This window comes from Polistes dominula, unplaced genomic scaffold, assembly GCF_049000335.1.
Source record: "Polistes dominula isolate Pdom_NZ unplaced genomic scaffold, Pdom_raw_medaka contig_168, whole genome shotgun sequence".
Lineage (NCBI taxonomy): Eukaryota > Metazoa > Arthropoda > Insecta > Hymenoptera > Vespidae > Polistes > Polistes dominula.
The window spans coordinates 1,514,143-1,531,509 of NW_028301024.1; the positions used below are offsets into that span (position 1 = coordinate 1,514,143).

General features: G+C 27.5%; 5 protein-coding genes across 18 annotated transcripts; 2 read left to right on the forward strand and 3 right to left on the reverse strand.

Annotated features, from left to right (window-relative positions):
- Nucleotides 1–701: 701 nt before the first annotated feature.
- LOC107074579 (aldo-keto reductase family 1 member A1) lies at nt 702–3,145 on the reverse strand. Of its 2 annotated transcripts, XM_015336137.2 has the most exons (5): nt 2,852–3,145; nt 2,645–2,759; nt 2,241–2,408; nt 1,363–1,716; nt 702–1,280 (listed from the first exon to the last, which is right to left on the reverse strand). In XM_015336137.2, exons 2-5 carry the CDS (start codon nt 2,714–2,716, stop codon nt 906–908), a joined length of 969 nt encoding a protein of 322 aa, XP_015191623.1. In that variant the 5' UTR covers nt 2,717–2,759; nt 2,852–3,145; the 3' UTR covers nt 702–905. The 2 variants fall into 2 exon arrangements, with proteins under 2 accessions (XP_015191623.1, XP_015191616.1); XM_015336130.2 differs by having other exon boundaries at nt 2,645–3,145.
- Nucleotides 1,188–5,282, forward strand: Arv1 (ACAT-related protein required for viability 1). 2 transcript variants are annotated; one of them, XM_015336158.2, is made up of 4 exons: nt 1,188–1,234; nt 4,180–4,273; nt 4,348–4,861; nt 5,054–5,282. In XM_015336158.2, the coding sequence occupies exons 2-4, from the start codon at nt 4,190–4,192 to the stop codon at nt 5,167–5,169; spliced, it is 714 nt and encodes a 237-aa protein (XP_015191644.1). In that variant the 5' UTR covers nt 1,188–1,234; nt 4,180–4,189; the 3' UTR covers nt 5,170–5,282. The 2 variants fall into 2 exon arrangements, with proteins under 2 accessions (XP_015191644.1, XP_015191635.1); XM_015336149.2 differs by lacking the exon at nt 1,188–1,234 and having other exon boundaries at nt 3,392–4,273.
- Wdr37 (WD repeat domain 37) lies at nt 4,869–7,554 on the reverse strand. 2 transcript variants are annotated; one of them, XM_089174226.1, is made up of 6 exons: nt 7,278–7,407; nt 7,110–7,194; nt 6,710–6,835; nt 5,844–6,606; nt 5,526–5,772; nt 4,869–5,331 (listed from the first exon to the last, which is right to left on the reverse strand). In XM_089174226.1, exons 2-6 carry the CDS (start codon nt 7,165–7,167, stop codon nt 5,206–5,208), a joined length of 1,320 nt encoding a protein of 439 aa, XP_089030352.1. In that variant the 5' UTR covers nt 7,168–7,194; nt 7,278–7,407; the 3' UTR covers nt 4,869–5,205. The 2 variants fall into 2 exon arrangements, with proteins under 2 accessions (XP_089030352.1, XP_015191582.1); XM_015336096.2 differs by lacking the exon at nt 7,110–7,194 and having other exon boundaries at nt 7,278–7,554.
- Nucleotides 7,348–12,575, forward strand: Smn (survival motor neuron). 10 transcript variants are annotated; one of them, XR_001476908.2, is made up of 7 exons: nt 9,283–9,502; nt 9,693–9,869; nt 9,941–10,055; nt 10,164–10,464; nt 10,625–10,695; nt 10,773–10,868; nt 12,333–12,575. XR_001476908.2 is itself a non-coding variant. In XM_015336172.2 (7 exons), exons 1-6 carry the CDS (start codon nt 9,464–9,466, stop codon nt 10,842–10,844), a joined length of 759 nt encoding a protein of 252 aa, XP_015191658.1. In that variant the 5' UTR covers nt 9,283–9,463; the 3' UTR covers nt 10,845–10,868; nt 12,333–12,575. The 10 variants fall into 10 exon arrangements, 9 of the variants coding, with proteins under 9 accessions (XP_089030388.1, XP_015191691.1, XP_015191680.1 ...); XM_015336172.2 differs by having other exon boundaries at nt 10,789–10,868; XM_089174260.1 differs by lacking the exon at nt 12,333–12,575 and having other exon boundaries at nt 10,164–10,286; nt 10,395–10,464; nt 10,789–10,970.
- LOC107074568 (katanin p60 ATPase-containing subunit A-like 2) lies at nt 10,719–16,594 on the reverse strand. 2 transcript variants are annotated; one of them, XM_089174227.1, is made up of 9 exons: nt 15,239–16,594; nt 14,119–14,189; nt 13,807–13,995; nt 13,416–13,713; nt 12,804–12,942; nt 12,571–12,683; nt 12,284–12,492; nt 11,038–11,445; nt 10,719–10,826 (listed from the first exon to the last, which is right to left on the reverse strand). In XM_089174227.1, the coding sequence occupies exons 1-8, from the start codon at nt 15,305–15,307 to the stop codon at nt 11,052–11,054; spliced, it is 1,482 nt and encodes a 493-aa protein (XP_089030353.1). In that variant the 5' UTR covers nt 15,308–16,594; the 3' UTR covers nt 10,719–10,826; nt 11,038–11,051. The 2 variants fall into 2 exon arrangements, with proteins under 2 accessions (XP_089030353.1, XP_015191592.1); XM_015336106.2 differs by having other exon boundaries at nt 12,774–12,942; nt 15,239–16,591.
- Nucleotides 16,595–17,367: the final 773 nt, after the last annotated feature.

The following is a 17,367-nucleotide window of genomic DNA, read 5'->3' on the forward strand; positions in this document are numbered from 1 at the left end:
GGAAAACTAGTAGGAGGAAGGAAGTGCTGACAAGTTTCCGGTAAAAACAAATTTTAGTTTTATTAATATATACATTAAATAAAATAAATGTTTAAATAAAAGCAAAATACTATATTAAATATATATTGAATTAAATTAATTGAATTGTATAATATGTTTTAATTGTTCTATTTATTCCTGCATTTTCACTTTAAAATATAATTTTAAAAAATGTATAAATGTAATATGGACCGTGTGAATCTTACTAGTTGCATTAAATGAATTTGTATAAATGAGTTTGACACACATGGGATAAACTATTAAAGCAGTGTACATTTTGTGATAAAGTGTTTAATCATTAAAAAGCAAACTTATTCGAAAATTCTAGAAACGTTTTAAATATTTTTAATAGAACATAACCACAAATAAACGTTTTAAATGTTGTTTATAGAACATAACCACAAATAAACGTTTTCATTTAGTATTCTTTTGAATGCCCATTAGTGACATTAGTAACATCTTTTTAAATCGAATAATAATATTGTAATGATAGTACATACGTTTTTAATGAATTATGAGTAATATCTATAGATTATTTATTTTAATAATTGATTAGATTTTTCTGTCATTTCACTAATTTAAATCTGCTTTCCTATAAATTATGAAATTAGACAAATGGAAAATATAGTATTGAAGGGAAATGATATAAAAAACAAAAATAATAGATATTTTAATAATTTGTATTTTTACTTTTTTTATAAATTCATTTTTAACCTATCACGGTTAACCTATTTAAATATCATTAATTCAGTTTACCCATAAAATGAAATATTAATATTTAATTAATATTAAATATTAAATATATAAAATATTATGTTTCAATATAATTATATTCAAATAATAATTTGGTTATTACTTAAAAAATTTTAAAACGGATATTCAGGATGATTCTTAATACCTTTCATGAAAGAAAAATCACATATGCGTGCAGATTTTCCTTTGTTTAGAGCTTCTAGCTCCAATATATCTTCGTCTTCCAATTCCCAATCGAATAACTGTATGTTTTCTTTAATTCGTTGTGGGTTAGTACTTTTTGGAATAGTTGAGATACCCTTACAAAGAATATGTTTTAGCAAAATTTGAGCAGCAGTTTTATTGTATTTTTGGGCGATCTTCAAAACAACAGCATTGGTTAGTAAATCTGGGAGGACATCAGTCTTTCCTAGCAATTTTACCAGTCCACGGTTACCCAAAGGTGAATATGCAGTCATACTAATATTATTACTTTTACAAAATTCAACCTGTAGTGCATGGTTTATTTTTGTCATTATTTTTTTTTTCATTCTATAATAAATAATATCATTTTTATATTATGATACTTACCAGTTCAACTTGCTGGAAATATACATGTAATTCTACTTGTAAATTAGAAATTGGTATAGATGCAATAGATAAGATTTTATTTATTTGAGTTTCGTTAAAATTCGAAAGGCCTATACTTTTAGTTCGTCCTAGTTCAACTTGCTTTTCCATCTCCTTCCAAATTTTTACATGATCCGTAGAAGTATCGATCATAATTTCTCCTTTTTCATTCTTAGGATGTAAATTCTCTCCAATTTCTTGGAACGTAAATGGCACGTGTACCAAGTAAAGATCTAAATAATCTAATTGTAAATTTGCTATAGATTTTTTAATCCATTTTTCAACACCTTCTGGACGAACACCGACTGGTGGCAACTAAAATTTATCATAATATTTTGTTCCTTATTATTATCGCATATAATATTTTTATTCGCATCTTGAATTATTCATAAAATATTAAATAATTATTAAATATTAAAATAAAAATATTAAATATTAAATATAATATAAATATAAAAATTAAAATATTAAATTAAATATTATATACTAAATAACTAAAAAAAATTAAAGCATTTTATTATCGATTATTACAAATGATCAAATATATATGTATCTTTGTTAATCTTATATTTTTTCTTATTTCTCCAAACATTAAGAAAATTATTTGACTTATTCTCCAATTTAACAGATACTTAACTATTGGTTAAAATGTTTTACACATTACCATAAACATTATTTTTAATTTTACATTCAAATATAAATAAAATATTATCATATATATAATATATATTGATAAAATATATATTGATATTTTATAATCATAATAAAATATAATGTTAATTAATTACAAAATCAATATAAAATAATAAAATTTCAAAATATACAATTGTTAAACTAACCTTCGTTACAATAAAAAGTTCAGACCGTTTAATTTTGCCAGAGTCTAACCATTTTTTTATAACTTTACCAATGGCATTTTCATTTTCATATACTGTAGCAGTATCAATGTGTCTGTATCCCGCTTCAAAAGCTAGATCTAATGCTGTTTCTATTTCTTCTTCACTTGCCTTTTATTTGACATTATATTAATTAATAAAATACAATTATTAAAAATAATTATTTATGTATATATAAATTTGTGATTATAAAACTGGTCTTATATGTCTCTGTAGTTTCGTTCGGTTTTAAAATATTTTAACATTTGGGTAAACAGAAAAAGTAAGTACATTAATTTTTTTATTATTTAACTTATAAATGTAAAGAGACCACTTTCATAATCATTTATATGTGTATATAATATTACCTGCCAAGTACCAAATCCCAATATTGGCATCTGTTGTCCATTTGGTAAAGATATGCATTTTTTTGTTTTCATGTTTAGATTCCTTAGTTATAATTATATTATAAAACACAATATCCTTATTGAATAAAAGAAATAAATAGTATCTTATGGCTGTTCTCAAAGGAAGAAGAAGTTATACTGTTAAGAAGTATTTAGTACTTTTGATACCTTACTATGTCCCCCACCATAAGTAAATGAGTTGTTCTGCCTTTTACTTCTACCAGAGAATACTGTCCTTGTATTTCAAGTAAAAAATAAATATTACATTAACTTCTAATCTAGAATAGTTGTATAAATTATTCACTAATAATATAATATATATTTATCTTTATACTGTGGACTCTTATGTTGTTGAAAAATATTCAGATATGTGACAAATATGAAAGAAATATACAAACAATATGCTAACATTAAATTTAGAATTTTCAAGTAAAGTATTTATGAATGATTTATCAGTTGTTTTATTTTTCATAATTCGCGTTACAATGTAGAAAAATTGTTTCATCGAGATTTTTAATTGTAAAATGATGTTTATTTGAAAAAATTAATTTATAAGCAAAAAATAATTTGTCCACATCTTGTGTGATTTACTCCAATATAGTACTAGAATATTTTCTGGTTTAAATAATCTAATTTATATATTATTTGAAATTTTTATTTTTATTTACGATTATTATTACATTAACAAAACAACTTTATACACCTCTATATTTCAATTATTTATTTTTTAAATTTATTGCGTTAAACGTTTTTTCTTTTAATCATTTATTGCGTTCTTATCGTAGAAAAACTTACTGAGAGATATGTTAACGTTATTATCTTTTAAAAAATTCTAAGATAATGGAGATATGAATCAGAGAATATAGAATAACTGCGACATTGCAAATTATTTCATTGCTACATTTACAACTAAAAAAAAACCAAGCATGTATTCTATGCAATAATTTTATGTATATAAACATGGAGGAACTTTCTCTGACCCTGATGGAAGTATGTGTGTCAGAAAAGAATATTTTCTGTATCATTGGTTTTACAAGAAACTTACTTATTTATATAATTATGCATAGACTAAAGACATTATTATTCGATGATGAAAATATGTATTTTAATTAGATTTATATAAATAACTAAACCTGCATATATATATACAATCTTGCTTTATTTTGCCAGGGCATTAAACTCAAATTAGGTCATACACCTGGTGTTTCACGTTTTATTCTGAAATATGCATTATCCTATTTATATTCAATTTTCGTTGTATAAATATAAATGTAAAGATTTTTTACATACGCATTTATTATTATTTTTTCTTTAATAATAGAATAGCGTGAGAAATATAGTATATTAAATATAACAAAAAAGTAGAACAATCACGTAAAGTTGACGAGCTAATTATCTCATTTTTGATTTATATAAAATGAAATGAATGTAATTAACATGAATGTAATAAATATTTATTTATGTATAATTATTGAAATAATTAAATTTATTTCCAGATTTGATCTCATGTATATCTGTATAAATTGTGGAACTGAAACAGAAGAACTTTATAGACGATACTGTCCAAGCGTTCTTAAAGTTTTGAAATGCGTCAGTTTGTATATTCTTATTTGTATGTTTACACAATATATTTTTTTATCTTTTAATTCTATATTTTATTGCAGGTAAAGTGTGGATTATTAGCTGACAAATATATCGAATATGATCCTGTTATTGTATTCGTTGACCTTATTTTATTGGAGAAACAAGCCTATCAACACCTTTTATATAACAGTAATTTTAAATCATATTGGAAGCTGATGGTAATGTTATGGTTGGCTGAAGCTTTCAGAGTATGGTCTTTTTGTGAATCTATTAATAGTCAAAAAAGCAATCAAGTTCTAGAAAACAGAGATATGTTTCAAGGAGACTGTAATTTTTATATCCTTTTATTGCGAACTGCCGTTACATTGACAGCATTTATTGCCACTGTAATTATAGTTACTGAAATACGTTGGCTAATTAATGGGAAAAGGCCACACAAGTATAATGCCAAAGATTTAACTAGAGCACTTATTGTGGGAGGATGTTCTAAATTGTTAGGATTATTAGCTATTATATGGAAACCAATAGAATTAGATCTACATTACATATTTGTTCAGGGCTATACAGTTTTATGCCTTATGACAGCGTATTCAGGTAAATGTGTATATGTTTATCAAAAATGATAGATAATATGTTAAATTGCACTGTAATGACCAGAAAGTTCTCATATTTAATTTATATATATATTATCAATAAATTCATGATTTATTGATTAATTTTAAATTATATTTGATATTATACATTATGTACCAGTATTTTTCAGCCTAATTGAATTATTCGTTACAGTTGTCTGTAAGACTGGAAAAAGTGGATCTTTGATTGGATTGATTGCTGGATTTTTGGTTTGCGATTACATTTCTAATTTTGTTTCTACATTGCCTCTCTGTCCAATGTTATTCTAATGTAAGGATCGATCTAATACTAACAGATTTTGATGCTCAGGCATCTTTGACAGGAAGAATACTCCATCCTACCACTAATCTATCAAATCCGCAAGAAAAAAAGTTACAAATACTACTGCTATCTTCTGCCCATGCTACTGAACAGACCATTCTGCGATGACCCTAGAATAATAATTTTAATAATATATTATTATTATTATTATTATTACTACTATATTTTACGAGAGTTACGTTTTATACAAACTTTATAATTTTGTATTAGTTTGCGATATAAATAAGTATAAATGATATATGTAACTATTGAATAGTATTATTGTAGTTAGATCACATTTTTTCTAAATAATTTTAATATTTACCTGTCTACTAGTCCTTGGTAATCTTGCTAAACGTTGTCCAGTTAAATCAAATAAACGTATTTGTCTATTGTCATGTGGTATAGCTACAACTCCTATACTTGAAACAGCCAATCTATTAGCAGCACTATCACCGCGAATTGTCGCTAAAGGACTTCTTATATTACGTAGTTCCCATACTTTAACACTTCTATCGTCAGACCCTGATACAATTTTATCCTCTCGTGTAAAAACTGCCGAAGTTACTGTTCTATATCAAGAATATACATTGGTAGATACTAAATATGAATGAATAACATTATGAAAAATTATTGCACTTACTCTGTGTGACCTTGAAAAACAGATACAGAATGTATAGGTTCTCTAAAATCCCACAAACGAAATGTACTATCCCGACTTGATGTGACACATAATCTTTGCATATAATGAGTAGACACATGTGACAGTTCTTGATCATGTCCACAAAGAGTATGAATTATTTCTCCAGTTTCTGTATCATATAAATTAGCAGTTCTATCCCAGGATGCTGTAACTATTTGTTCAGCACCAGGTAGCCAATCGGCTGCCATGACTACACCCATATGACCTACAAGTTCTCTTATTGGAGTTCGTAAAGTAGGGGGTTCCTCTAGTTCCTCATTGTTGCTAATAATGCTGCTCGCAGCTGTTCTTTCTGCACCCATCGTTGAAAGTTCTTCCATGGATGGTACTCTTTTAGGTAAATCCCAATCAACCGCTGCTTGCCATACATGAGCAGAGCCATCTCCACTTGCCGTTAAAGCAAGATCTCTAGTTGGATGAAATCTCACAGAATTTACAGAACCATTGTGACCTATATATTGTAGCAAACATCGTCCAGAATCTGATGCCCAAACTCGTGCCGTATGATCTGCAGATGCAGTTGCTATAATTGGTTGACCCAATCTACCTACTGAAACTTCCCATACGCCATCTCTATGACCAACATATTCTTTTTGCAGAGTACAGGACATCGTTGGATTTTTAAAGCTTGATACAATTTTACTGGTTTGAGCTTTAAGTTTGTGTGAAGTCTTTATTTTCTGGGCAGACGAGCTAACCATAGCTGTAATGATTTAATTTAATATTAATTAAGAATATTATACTATTAAATAGTAGTTATACTGCTATAGTTTGATATTGATAAATACGATAAATGAATTGATTACATTTTTGTTTGGAAAGTGTTTTTGTATCTGGGTAGTCTGCAATATCTCCTGGAGGTAGGCTGCGTTCTCCAGAGCCATAGCATTCTCTTTCCAATCGATCATTCAATATATCTATTTTTTCCTGTACTGTTTTAAAAATGTTTAATATATAAATATTTTTTATAAATTAGATAATACTTTCTATTGGATTGCACTGAGTATATATATATATATATACTTAGTTCATTAAAACTTAACAATTATATGTTTACTTCTACTGAACAATACTATTTACAATACAAATTGTGCAAAGATAACTACGACCTACTCTCTAACTGGTTTATAATAACTTTTCTTTCTAATATTTCTCTAATACAAATTGATATATATATATATATATATATATGTTTTACATCCATGCCTTCAATAGTAAGATTCCCCATAATGCGAACACCAAAAGTGTGCAGTGCGATACACATTACAATATTGATATACTCCTGATATTTCTGCGAAATATATTAATGATAATTTAATAATTCCAGCGCAACCCAACAGATAAGATTAAATCTAAGATGCCGTAGAACCTTACATCCAAGATTTTCTGTGCAGAGCATCTCAAATTCTTTCTCAATTTGTTGAAATAGATCAAATAATCGACAACGCAGTGCGGGTGGTATAGGACTTTCCTCGATATCTGATCGAAAGCTTACATAGTGCAGTGCTAGAGGCTGTAATGGTGTAGAGCCACTTTGACTTTGTTGTGACTGCAATTCTGTATCTGTGCTGCTTTGAACACGAGGTATTGAGATTCTTTTGGTTTTCCCGCTTGCTTTGTTAGCGCTTGTTACAGATGGTTCTCCGGGCATGGTTCACAGATTAATGTTAATGCAAAATAGATTGTGCAAATAGTTTTATTCTAAAAAGATAAGTTATCCTGTTCTTTCTCTTTTTCTAGAAAGCTTTTTTTATAAATTCTGTACATGTATAGTCCGTAAAATAAGTCACACTAGTTATTTGTCAGTTATTATTAAATGTGCATATAATAAATAACAGAAAAAAGATAAAAGAAATGATTTGGAAGAAAAAGAAGATTGGACATGTACAACGTTTAATAAATTAAAGAAAATCTTTTGACATAGATAGCAACCTCAAATAAAAATTTCAATTGGAAATGAGCTCAATTTTCATACACATTAACAACATATCTCAAGTTTAAGAGATTATCATACAGCTACACACAATACATGTAATTGAATTCATGCTATGAGAATGAGGTGTGTGTACGTTTGCGTGTTATGATGTGTTGTGTATGTTTTTGACAGCGGCATTTTAATTTTGATTCTCACTTACGCCACGGTATAATACAATCAAATATATGTATATATTTAATCAAAGCTCAAACTTATTGAGTGAGCTTCTCTTTGAATGAAACAATCTTTTACAAGTATATCCTTGAAAAATCATTGATTCAACCTAGAAGTAGATAGAATGCACGAAATAAATTGCAATAAGTTTAGCATTTTAAAAACACGATTTAACCGGTTGCCATATTTTTTTCTTTAGATATATTACTAATTTAGAAACACTTATATTCATATAAATTTATATACAATATGATCGAGAGTTATAAGACAGCAATACTTCTGCGAAAGGGAATTCCATTTTTAATGACTAGAAATTAAAAATGGCAGCATTGCTTTTACCAGTGCATGTATCGGTAGTTCTAAACTCCATACAGATGAGCACGAATTGGGAATGGATTGACTGATACGAGCTTTAATATTATTACGCATACGCAAGCTAACAAATTTGGTTAGAAACGTTTTTTTATTCGATGACTTAAAATTGTTGTTTCATTTAAAGAAAATAACGTTTTGATTGAAAATATAATAAACAGGAGGACGAACGCAATGCTTTAGAAATGTACAAAAATGACGGGACAGATTTTTGCCACTAGAGCGCGTTAGTGTGACTAGGATCAGATTTTTAAAACCTAGTTCATTGTCGCGGGAATGAAATTATTCACGCGTTAAAGCAATAAGAAAATTTTTTTTATTATTTTACAATTATTTCCAAGATATTATCGTCAACTTGTTATGTAAATCTATTCAATTTCATCTTACCTAGTCGCAGTTGAGTAAAGGATGGAAAACTAAATTAAATAAGTCCAATTAAAAGTAAATTGTAATTTATTATCGTAAATTGCACTTTTTACAAGACTAGAAATTTCTCTAGCATAAGTAGAGTTAAAAAACAATAAATAATAGATTTAATAAGAATAATAAGTTCATTAATAATTTATGACAGTTTAGAGTATTTACGAAGTTTTTTGTTTTCAACTTCCGATTGTTTAAAGTACGATCCTTGACTCTTCCACTTATACACTCATGAACTATACATTTCTTTACCATTTTGAAATAAATATTACTTTTTATAAATTAAAAAAACATTAATACAATTGCTAATGATGCAGTATTGTCAACAATTGTCAATGAAAAATAAGACGTCATAAACCTGACTTCAGCGAACATAACGAAACCTAGCGGCGTATTTCCGAAAATAATCTTTTTTTTCTTTACATTCATATTTGCTAGTTATTTTCCTATGTCGTTCGCCCTCCTGTTATCTGACTCCGTGATATAGTACATGAAGTAAATATTCTTACATTGTTTATATGACATTCATTCTATAAACATATAAAAAAAAACAAAAAAGGAAGGTCTTTTAAGTGTCTTCAAGAAGAATTTATTTTTGAATAAACCTATTTGTTATAAAATGGTTGATGACAATAATGTATTATTTGTTAGAGGAAATGTAAATATATATATATTTTATATCATTTTCTTAAACTTAATCATAATTAGATATTTATAATTAGAATTGTGGTAAATGTAACTTTGTTTGTAGATAATTTTTGTTTTTTATTCATATTTAATAAAATTAATTCTTTGCAATAACTTCAACACAATGGTATCATTAATATTGAAATTTTTGAATTTTCTAGGAAAATGACAATGAATTTATTTGGGATGATGCAGCATTAATAAAAGCATACGACAGAGCTATAAATCTAGCTAAGGAAGAAGTTGCTATGCGAATTGGTATCGATTATCCATGTACAACTTCCAAATCAAAAGTTCCACAACAGAAACAATCTCGTACTACATATAAACAGAAAAAGGTTGTAGATTAAAATGATAATTATTATATCATGACTTAGTATAAAATACTAAATGATTATTTTTTTAATAGAAATGGTGTGTTGGGTCTCCGTGTCGTGCTGTCTATTCAGAAGATGGTGAAATTTACGAAGCTATTATAACTAAAATTTATGACAATTACGGAACATGTATTGTCAAATTTATAGGTAATTAATATAGGTTTTATAATATTAGAATTTTATTTTCATTGAAATATTTTCTATGATAGACAATAGATTCTACTTTATGTTATTATTAAATTCATTTGGTTTCAGGTTATGGTAATAGCGAAAAGGTAGAATTAAGTAGTCTTTTAGAATCAGAAGGATTACAAAGTCAAATTGCTCAGCAGAAGAATGCATTAGCAGAAAAATGTAATGAAGAAAGTATGGATCAGAGTGAGTCAGGTTGTTCTGATTGTAAGGCTAAAAGTGTTAATAGCACCGTTGATGAAAAGATGGAATTTGATTCTGAACAGAGAGAACCTAAAATTTATATCGATTCAGGTCCATCGGTTAATCCTTTCTTAAATATGATGCCTCCTGCACCTCCTTTACCACCTCAATTAATGGCTAAGTAAATAGCTTTTAATGATCTATGCTTATAAAGCATTTTTTCTTATTTTCGTGCATGGAATACGCTGATATTGTTTGACTGAGAAAATCTCAGACATCCTGTATATACATAAGATTAAAAATTGATATGTATGTATTTAATGATTTATTATCGTTTCTAGGCTACCAGAAAATGATGCAGATGCTCTTTCCAGTATGTTGATGTCATGGTATATCAGTGGATTTCATACAGGTATTAAATATTACATTTAAATATACATTTATGTGATTTATTTGTAAATTAAAAAAATCTTATAAAATTAAGTATAGAAAATTTCTTTGATAGGATACTACCACGGTTTGAAACACGCTAAGGACAATAATCTGAAAAGAAAGAATTGACTTTATAAGAGAAAGAACACACAAGTAATATTATCACTTATAAAATATAATAATTTTATCACTTTTAATATTCAATATGCATTGTATTACTATCAATGATAACAAAAAAAAATTAGTTTCTCATAACTGAAACATAATTATTTAATATTCGATGATAGTTGTTGTAAATATGTATATATGTATATTGATTTACCTAAATTGTAAATGTCAAATTTCGCAAGTAGAAAAGCCGAAATTTGTATTCCATTGTATATATCGCGGTTTCATGTTTTTTACAATGGGTTTTACGAATACCATTGCATCTACGAGATGCGTTACGTTGATTATTAGACCGTTGCTTTGTACATCTTCCGGTATAATTTTCTTCTCTTCAAGAGATTGAAGAATGGGTCGCAATTGATTCATCCATGCTTCTTTGCAAAGTAATTTTAGGTCGGCGCATGAATAACCCTCTGTATATTTTAAAAGTGATATGAACTCCTCCGTTACATGTAGTTTGCTTTCTACGTACGATTGTAAAATTTCTAAGCGACTCTCGTAGTCCGGCAGATCGACAAAAATACGTTTCTCTAATCGTCTTAACAAAGCAGCATCTAAATTCCTACATTTACATTATTATAAATATGAGAATGATATAGTATAATTATATATAAGCTAGTGATTAGGTAAGTGGTCTGACAATAAGTCATTTGAGATATTAAAAGGCAGTTTATCTTACACGTTATTTTTCAAATTTTGTATTATAAACAAAGAAATTAATTTTTACAAGAACAAATATAATTATTTTTTTTCTATTTATTTACTATGGAAAATTAATTTTTATATAATACAAATTTTGACACAACCCTTAAAATGACAAAAAGTTAGTTAAACATAGTATGAATTCCATAATTTTGTAATACCTATTTTATAAAAAAATTATTAACTCATAGAATATAGTTAACTGTCTAGCCACGTTAAATTACTAGTTCCCGTTAGATCACTACAGTTAAGCAACGTGGGCACGGTTAGTAACATGAATGAATGACCCATTCGGAGAAATAAAAACCGTGTGCTGTTTACTTTAAAAAGGCGGAAAAAAGATGTGTCCTCTTTGGTAATATTGGATAAGTATGAGAAGGTGTTCGTAAAGAAATGACTCGAACTCTTAAAAGAAAGATTGAGAAGAGACCAACTCATAGAATAACTCTTATATTATATCATTATAATAATTATTTGGTCATAGTTTTATTTTTATATTTATTATGCCACTTATTATTAACTAACACAAGCCGTTAAAAAATAGTATAAAAGCTACTCCAAAAAAATCAAAATTTTAGAATTAAATTTGTTTAATTTCATATTATCGAGGATTGATAATTTTTTGTATAACTTGGTGCAATTAGACCACTTTCATAATCACTACTTCATTTATATATTATTCTTCTTCAATACATTACCACGGTACATTCGTAGCAGCTAAAAGAGTAACATTCACATTCTCCGTAGATAATAATCCATCTAATCTTGCAAGAAGTTCTGCCCTAAATCGTCTAGCAGGTTCAGAGTTCATCGAAGAATAATCACCGGTATTGTTCGTGGTCGTCCAATCAATTTCATCGATAAATATTATTGTTGGAGCATAAAATCTTGCGAGATCGGTAAGGACCTATAAATTCATATATATACACACATACATATGCATATAAAAAATATAATATGTTTCTAATAATTAACGTATACATACTCTAACGTATTTTTCTGAATCACCTCTCCATTTACTAATTAAAGAGCTCGACGTAATATTAAAGAAGGTAGCACGACATTCAGTTGCCACTGCTTTAGCAAGCATAGTTTTACCTGTTAATGATCGATTTTTTTTATTATTTATTTATATTTATCGTCCGATTTTTTTTCTTTTTCCCATTTTTTATTATCGTTATCATATACCTGTGCCTGGTGGACCATACAATAACACACCTTTCCAGGAACCAAGTTTTTCACCAAATAAAGCAGGATATTTGATTGGGTAGACAGTTGCTTCTTTTAATAACATTTTGCATTTATTTAAACCTTTGATATCCTCCCAATGAACGTTTAAATTTCTCAATACTATTTCCTATTTATTTTAAATTGATTTTTATTTTTTTATTAAGATATAAATCAAAATACTAAGAGTTTATAAATGATGGATAAAATTAAGATTGTCAATGAATGAATGGGTGTCTAGAAGAACGATATATGTTATATTTAATACAAATTTTAGGTAAATATAAAAACAACTCATTGAACGCTACAGTAATGAAAGAAGTAATATTTCATTCTAAACAAATATAAAATATAATTCAATTATTATTAAAGGTAATATACGCACTTCTTTCAATCACCGATTCAATCATCTATTCAAATAATAATTTGATATATATATATATATATATATATATATATATATATATATATATATATATATATATATATATATATATAAACATTCTTAATATTACCCATCATTTATAAATATTCTATAAATACAAATATATGCATAATAAAATAGAATTAAGTATAATTAGAAGAATGTTCATGTTTACTTACTTTAGAAATAACTTCAGCGATTTCTCTCCATTCCGAACCAGACGGATATAGATCTCCGATAGGCTTTAATGTTCTTTCATTATCGGAAATAAAGTCAGGGGCAATCGATTTTGAATGGACGTTTTCCGAACGTGGAAAAATAGGCATTACAGTGATGCCGAAATTTGATTCCTCAATGGTTAATCCATTTGTTGTTGTTGACTTCGACGATGGAACTTTATTCTTCCATGCTCCACTTTCATCTTCGGATTTGGAATAAACCTTTCCACTACCATCTCCTCTGTCTCTTTTATTAACCCTGAAAGAAAAAAACAAACAAAAAAAGTTAGATTAATTTTTTAACGTTTCTTAAAATGTTTTTTCTATGTACAAATCATAAATGTTGTTTTACGTGTTGTGAAGATAATTGGTGTTACCAGTTGACTCAATTTTTTTACATAATTTTGGATACTTATTGAATCTCGCATAATGGTAATTTGAATATTCCATTAAAATGATTTCCAGATCGACATTATCGCAAATTTGAATATCACGGGACAATTGGGCTTCTTTCGAAAGAACATCAACGGAATTGGTGTATCTGAAAGATATTAAATGTTGTTTTATTTATTTATTTCTGAAATTTTTACGTAAATAAAATAAAAAATATGTTTTATTTATTATATGTTTATGCAGTGCATTAAATTTAAATAAATACGTTTACCCTTGTTCTCCTAAAAATGCGGCTACGAGGTATAGAAGATTTCTACGTCGCTCTTGGGCACGTTTCTCCTCCTGATTATAAATTAATAAATTCATTAAATTAAAAATCTTAAGCCTCCCCATTTTTTTTCGTTCACGCATTCAAACACAGGTGTGGTAAACATTACAGTTTTTATACCGATTGCATAACAATGCACGTAGGTAGTAACATTTTTTTATTGAAATAATCAAGATATAATATATTACTACATATTTATAAATTAATTTGACCATAAATCAAATTAAATTATGTTATTATTTTTTTTTAATAAATATTCTTAGCTTTTATTTTTTATTGCATTAAATTAAAAAATAAAAGACACTTATTAAGATTGAAATTGAAAAGATAAATGTGGGATTCGTTGACAGAAAATAAATTCAGTTAAATATTTCCAACCATTTTAGTTATCCCTAAATTATCGAGTGAGATATATATTTTCTATTTTAAGAATATAAATGGAATCTTGAATGAGTAAACGTCAGGTCTCTCATCGATCTAATTCGAATCGAGTTAAATGGAAACACGTGGCATGTTCATTCATTGGTCGAGGTTCATTGTACAGTTTTTAACCGATTTAAAAGCGATTGTGCGCCTAATACACGTCGTAATTCAGAAAATCTATAAGAATAGTATAGTATAAAACTGGGTTTTTCTAACTGTTCCCTTTAACGACTTTATTTGCTTCAGCAAATATTTTCGTGACCCTGGGCATAAACTCAATACTATTTTTTCTTTCACTATCATAAACATCAAAAATACTGTATGTGTAGTGTTGACAAGTTAGTTTTGAATTAATTTTCTGTCTGCGCGTTTAGGAATTTCGTAGTTTTGCTCAAGTTTCTCTAATCTTTAAATTTATTTAAGTGACCCCCCCATGGGGGGTCATCTCATATGGGGTCGCGAACCACACTTTGAAAAGTACTGATATAGAATATGTTATAGAATATTAGATAAATAACCAAATGCTACATAAATAAATTAATTCATAATTAATTCCAACAAATATGAATCCATATAAATGCTAATCAAAAACAAAAGAAAATAATAATTTTCAAATGTAGCCTAAGATCAGAAATGTTACCTTTTCCCTTGTCAGCTGTGTCATGCGATTAGCGGTTGCGTTCAATGACAACAATTCACTGCTCATCATCGGACACTTTGTTTACTTAATAGAAAAGTACCGAATAAATATACTAATTAAAGCACGAAAAAGAAAGAAAGAAAAAATGAATAAGAGAGACAAAGAGAAAAATTAAAAGATTTTGTTGAAGTTTCGTGCTTGGTTGGTTGTTTGGAAAAGGACAGGTTCGATTCGTTGCTATGACAATTTTGATGCGGTGTCAAAAGAACAATAAGAGGTCTATAGAATGAGGTAAAGTGTTATATACATATAAAGTGTGCATACATACACATAAGTAGATAAAAAGGGAGGTGGAAACATAAAGATATTACAGATAGAGGAACAAACTATAGGCGGTTGTGTAAGTGGAAATGTCTCTGCATGAATATAGCAGCAAAAAACGAAAGGTTGATGTTGTCTCTCTCTACTCATGCGGTACAATATATATATATATATATATATATATATATATATATATATATATCACATATAATATAACGCAAGAAAGAACAACAGCTCTCAAGTTAGAAAGAGACGACATCAACCTCCTATCTTCTATCTCTTTTTATTTCGCCGACAGGTTTTATGCTGGCTTGTTTGCTCTATGTGTAGTATATCTATGGATGGAAAGGAATCGAAGGAGAAATAGACGGTGCATATCATATTTATTATGATATGGAACTGGATCAGTTACACATAGATATGCATATGTGTGTATGTGTGTGTGTATGCCTGTATGCATTCGTCGCACTGTTTATTAAGCAAGCACATAAAAAAAGGGAATGTGCTATTTGAGAATTAAATTTATTCATACAATTTGAAACAATAATTTTACATATATCTCATAGGAAACAGGAAATTGCTGTAGTTATTTTTAGTTCAGAATGGTGAATTTAATTTTAATTACTTTTAACGAGATTAGATTATATACGTTTCTCACGATATTTATCGGTTATGAAACTTGTATTAGTATGTTTTATGATATATATGCAGGTATAATAAAACAAAGTGTACTTCGTAGGTTACTTCTCGAACGTTTCTATACAATAATTTATTTTAATATTTCTATATAATATCTTATTATATTAATATTTGAATATTTGTTTTATATAAATAAAACCTATAAATTAACATAATTATCTATATAAGTAAACAATTTAACATAAGGTCCAATACTCCTACAATTTCATTCACGCCCTTCATGTATATGGGGCATTCCACGCCAAATCGGACGGTTTTTAACATTTTTATTTTTGATTTCCGCGATTTTTTTGATATCTTTTAGTACCCATCGAAAAACCCTTCTTCCTAAATTTTGGCATTTTTTTGATCATCCGTTCCAAAGATATCGAATTTTCAAAAAAAAAACAGCTCTTTCTGTGGTTTTTAGCCCGTAACTTTTTTAAAACTCATCCAAATGAAAATTACCATTCTACATAAAAGTTTTGTTTTTCAATGTACTTTTCGAAAAAAAAATTCAAAAAAATTATGTAAAGTGTCTTAATACGTAATTTTCGATTTTTAAACTTTAAACAAAAATAAGAAAAGTCTTGATTTATTTTCGTTATTTTTTGAGAAATTTTGGCAGTCTATTATCCAATACAATTTTCTGTAATGAAATAGCTTTTTTATGTGGATAAAAGCATTAAAAAAATTCATTTCAAATTTAAAAAATCATTTCATGATTTTTTCACGTAGTGGCGCTACTGACTATTTCCTTTTACTGTTACCCTTTTTTCTCATTAATAGTCATATTGATTTTATATCTGTATCAAAACCTCTTTTGTTATTGTTTACTACTAAATGTCCACCAGTATATTTTGTGTATTTTAATTTGTTGCTTATTTTTGTTAATTATTAATCTAAATCAGTAGTTATGACTTTACTATTGTTATTATAATTAAAAAATATGTAAAGTGTCTCAAAATACATTAAAAGAGAGAAATAAATGACAAAATTTAATAAAATAAAAAAAAATTTTTTTTTAATTTTCAAAAATCGAAAAAAAATAGTAGTTATCGAAGGTCCACGACCAGACCGGCCTAAAAAGTTGTGGAGTTAGTAGTATTTAGCTGTAACAAATTTTGAAG

What these genes read in the sequence shown, in the direction of transcription:
- LOC107074579 (XM_015336137.2), bottom strand. Translation starts at nt 2,716, where the DNA reads ATGAAAACAAAAAAATGCATATCTTTACCAAATGGACAACAGATGCCA. An exon ending in TGGGATTTGGTACTTGGCAG is followed by an intron (nt 2,409 to 2,644) that starts GTAATATTATAT and finishes GTCAAATAAAAG; the next exon opens with GCAAGTGAAGAAGAAATAGA. An exon ending in AACTTTTTATTGTAACGAAG is followed by an intron (nt 1,717 to 2,240) that starts GTTAGTTTAACA and finishes GATAAATTTTAG; the next exon opens with TTGCCACCAGTCGGTGTTCG.
- Smn (XM_015336172.2), top strand. Translation starts at nt 9,464, where the DNA reads ATGGTTGATGACAATAATGTATTATTTGTTAGAGGAAAT. An exon ending in TATTATTTGTTAGAGGAAAT is followed by an intron (nt 9,503 to 9,692) that starts GTAAATATATAT and finishes TGAATTTTCTAG; the next exon opens with GAAAATGACAATGAATTTAT. An exon ending in CTACATATAAACAGAAAAAG is followed by an intron (nt 9,870 to 9,940) that starts GTTGTAGATTAA and finishes TTTTTTTAATAG; the next exon opens with AAATGGTGTGTTGGGTCTCC.
- LOC107074568 (XM_015336106.2), bottom strand. Translation starts at nt 15,307, where the DNA reads ATGATGAGCAGTGAATTGTTGTCATTGAACGCAACCGCTAATCGCATG. An exon ending in ATTCAGAAAAATACGTTAGA is followed by an intron (nt 12,493 to 12,570) that starts GTATGTATACGT and finishes ATGAATTTATAG; the next exon opens with GTCCTTACCGATCTCGCAAG. An exon ending in GCTGCTACGAATGTACCGTG is followed by an intron (nt 11,446 to 12,283) that starts GTAATGTATTGA and finishes ATGTAAATGTAG; the next exon opens with GAATTTAGATGCTGCTTTGT.
- Wdr37 (XM_015336096.2), bottom strand. Translation starts at nt 7,554, where the DNA reads ATGCCCGGAGAACCATCTGTAACAAGCGCTAACAAAGCAAGCGGGAAA. An exon ending in CTGCACAGAAAATCTTGGAT is followed by an intron (nt 6,836 to 7,277) that starts GTAAGGTTCTAC and finishes TTTTTAAAACAG; the next exon opens with TACAGGAAAAAATAGATATA. An exon ending in AACACTTTCCAAACAAAAAT is followed by an intron (nt 6,607 to 6,709) that starts GTAATCAATTCA and finishes AAATCATTACAG; the next exon opens with CTATGGTTAGCTCGTCTGCC.
- Arv1 (XM_015336149.2), top strand. Translation starts at nt 4,106, where the DNA reads ATGAATGTAATTAACATGAATGTAATAAATATTTATTTATGTATAATT. An exon ending in TTCTTAAAGTTTTGAAATGC is followed by an intron (nt 4,274 to 4,347) that starts GTCAGTTTGTAT and finishes ATTTTATTGCAG; the next exon opens with GTAAAGTGTGGATTATTAGC. An exon ending in CCTTATGACAGCGTATTCAG is followed by an intron (nt 4,862 to 5,053) that starts GTAAATGTGTAT and finishes TATTCGTTACAG; the next exon opens with TTGTCTGTAAGACTGGAAAA.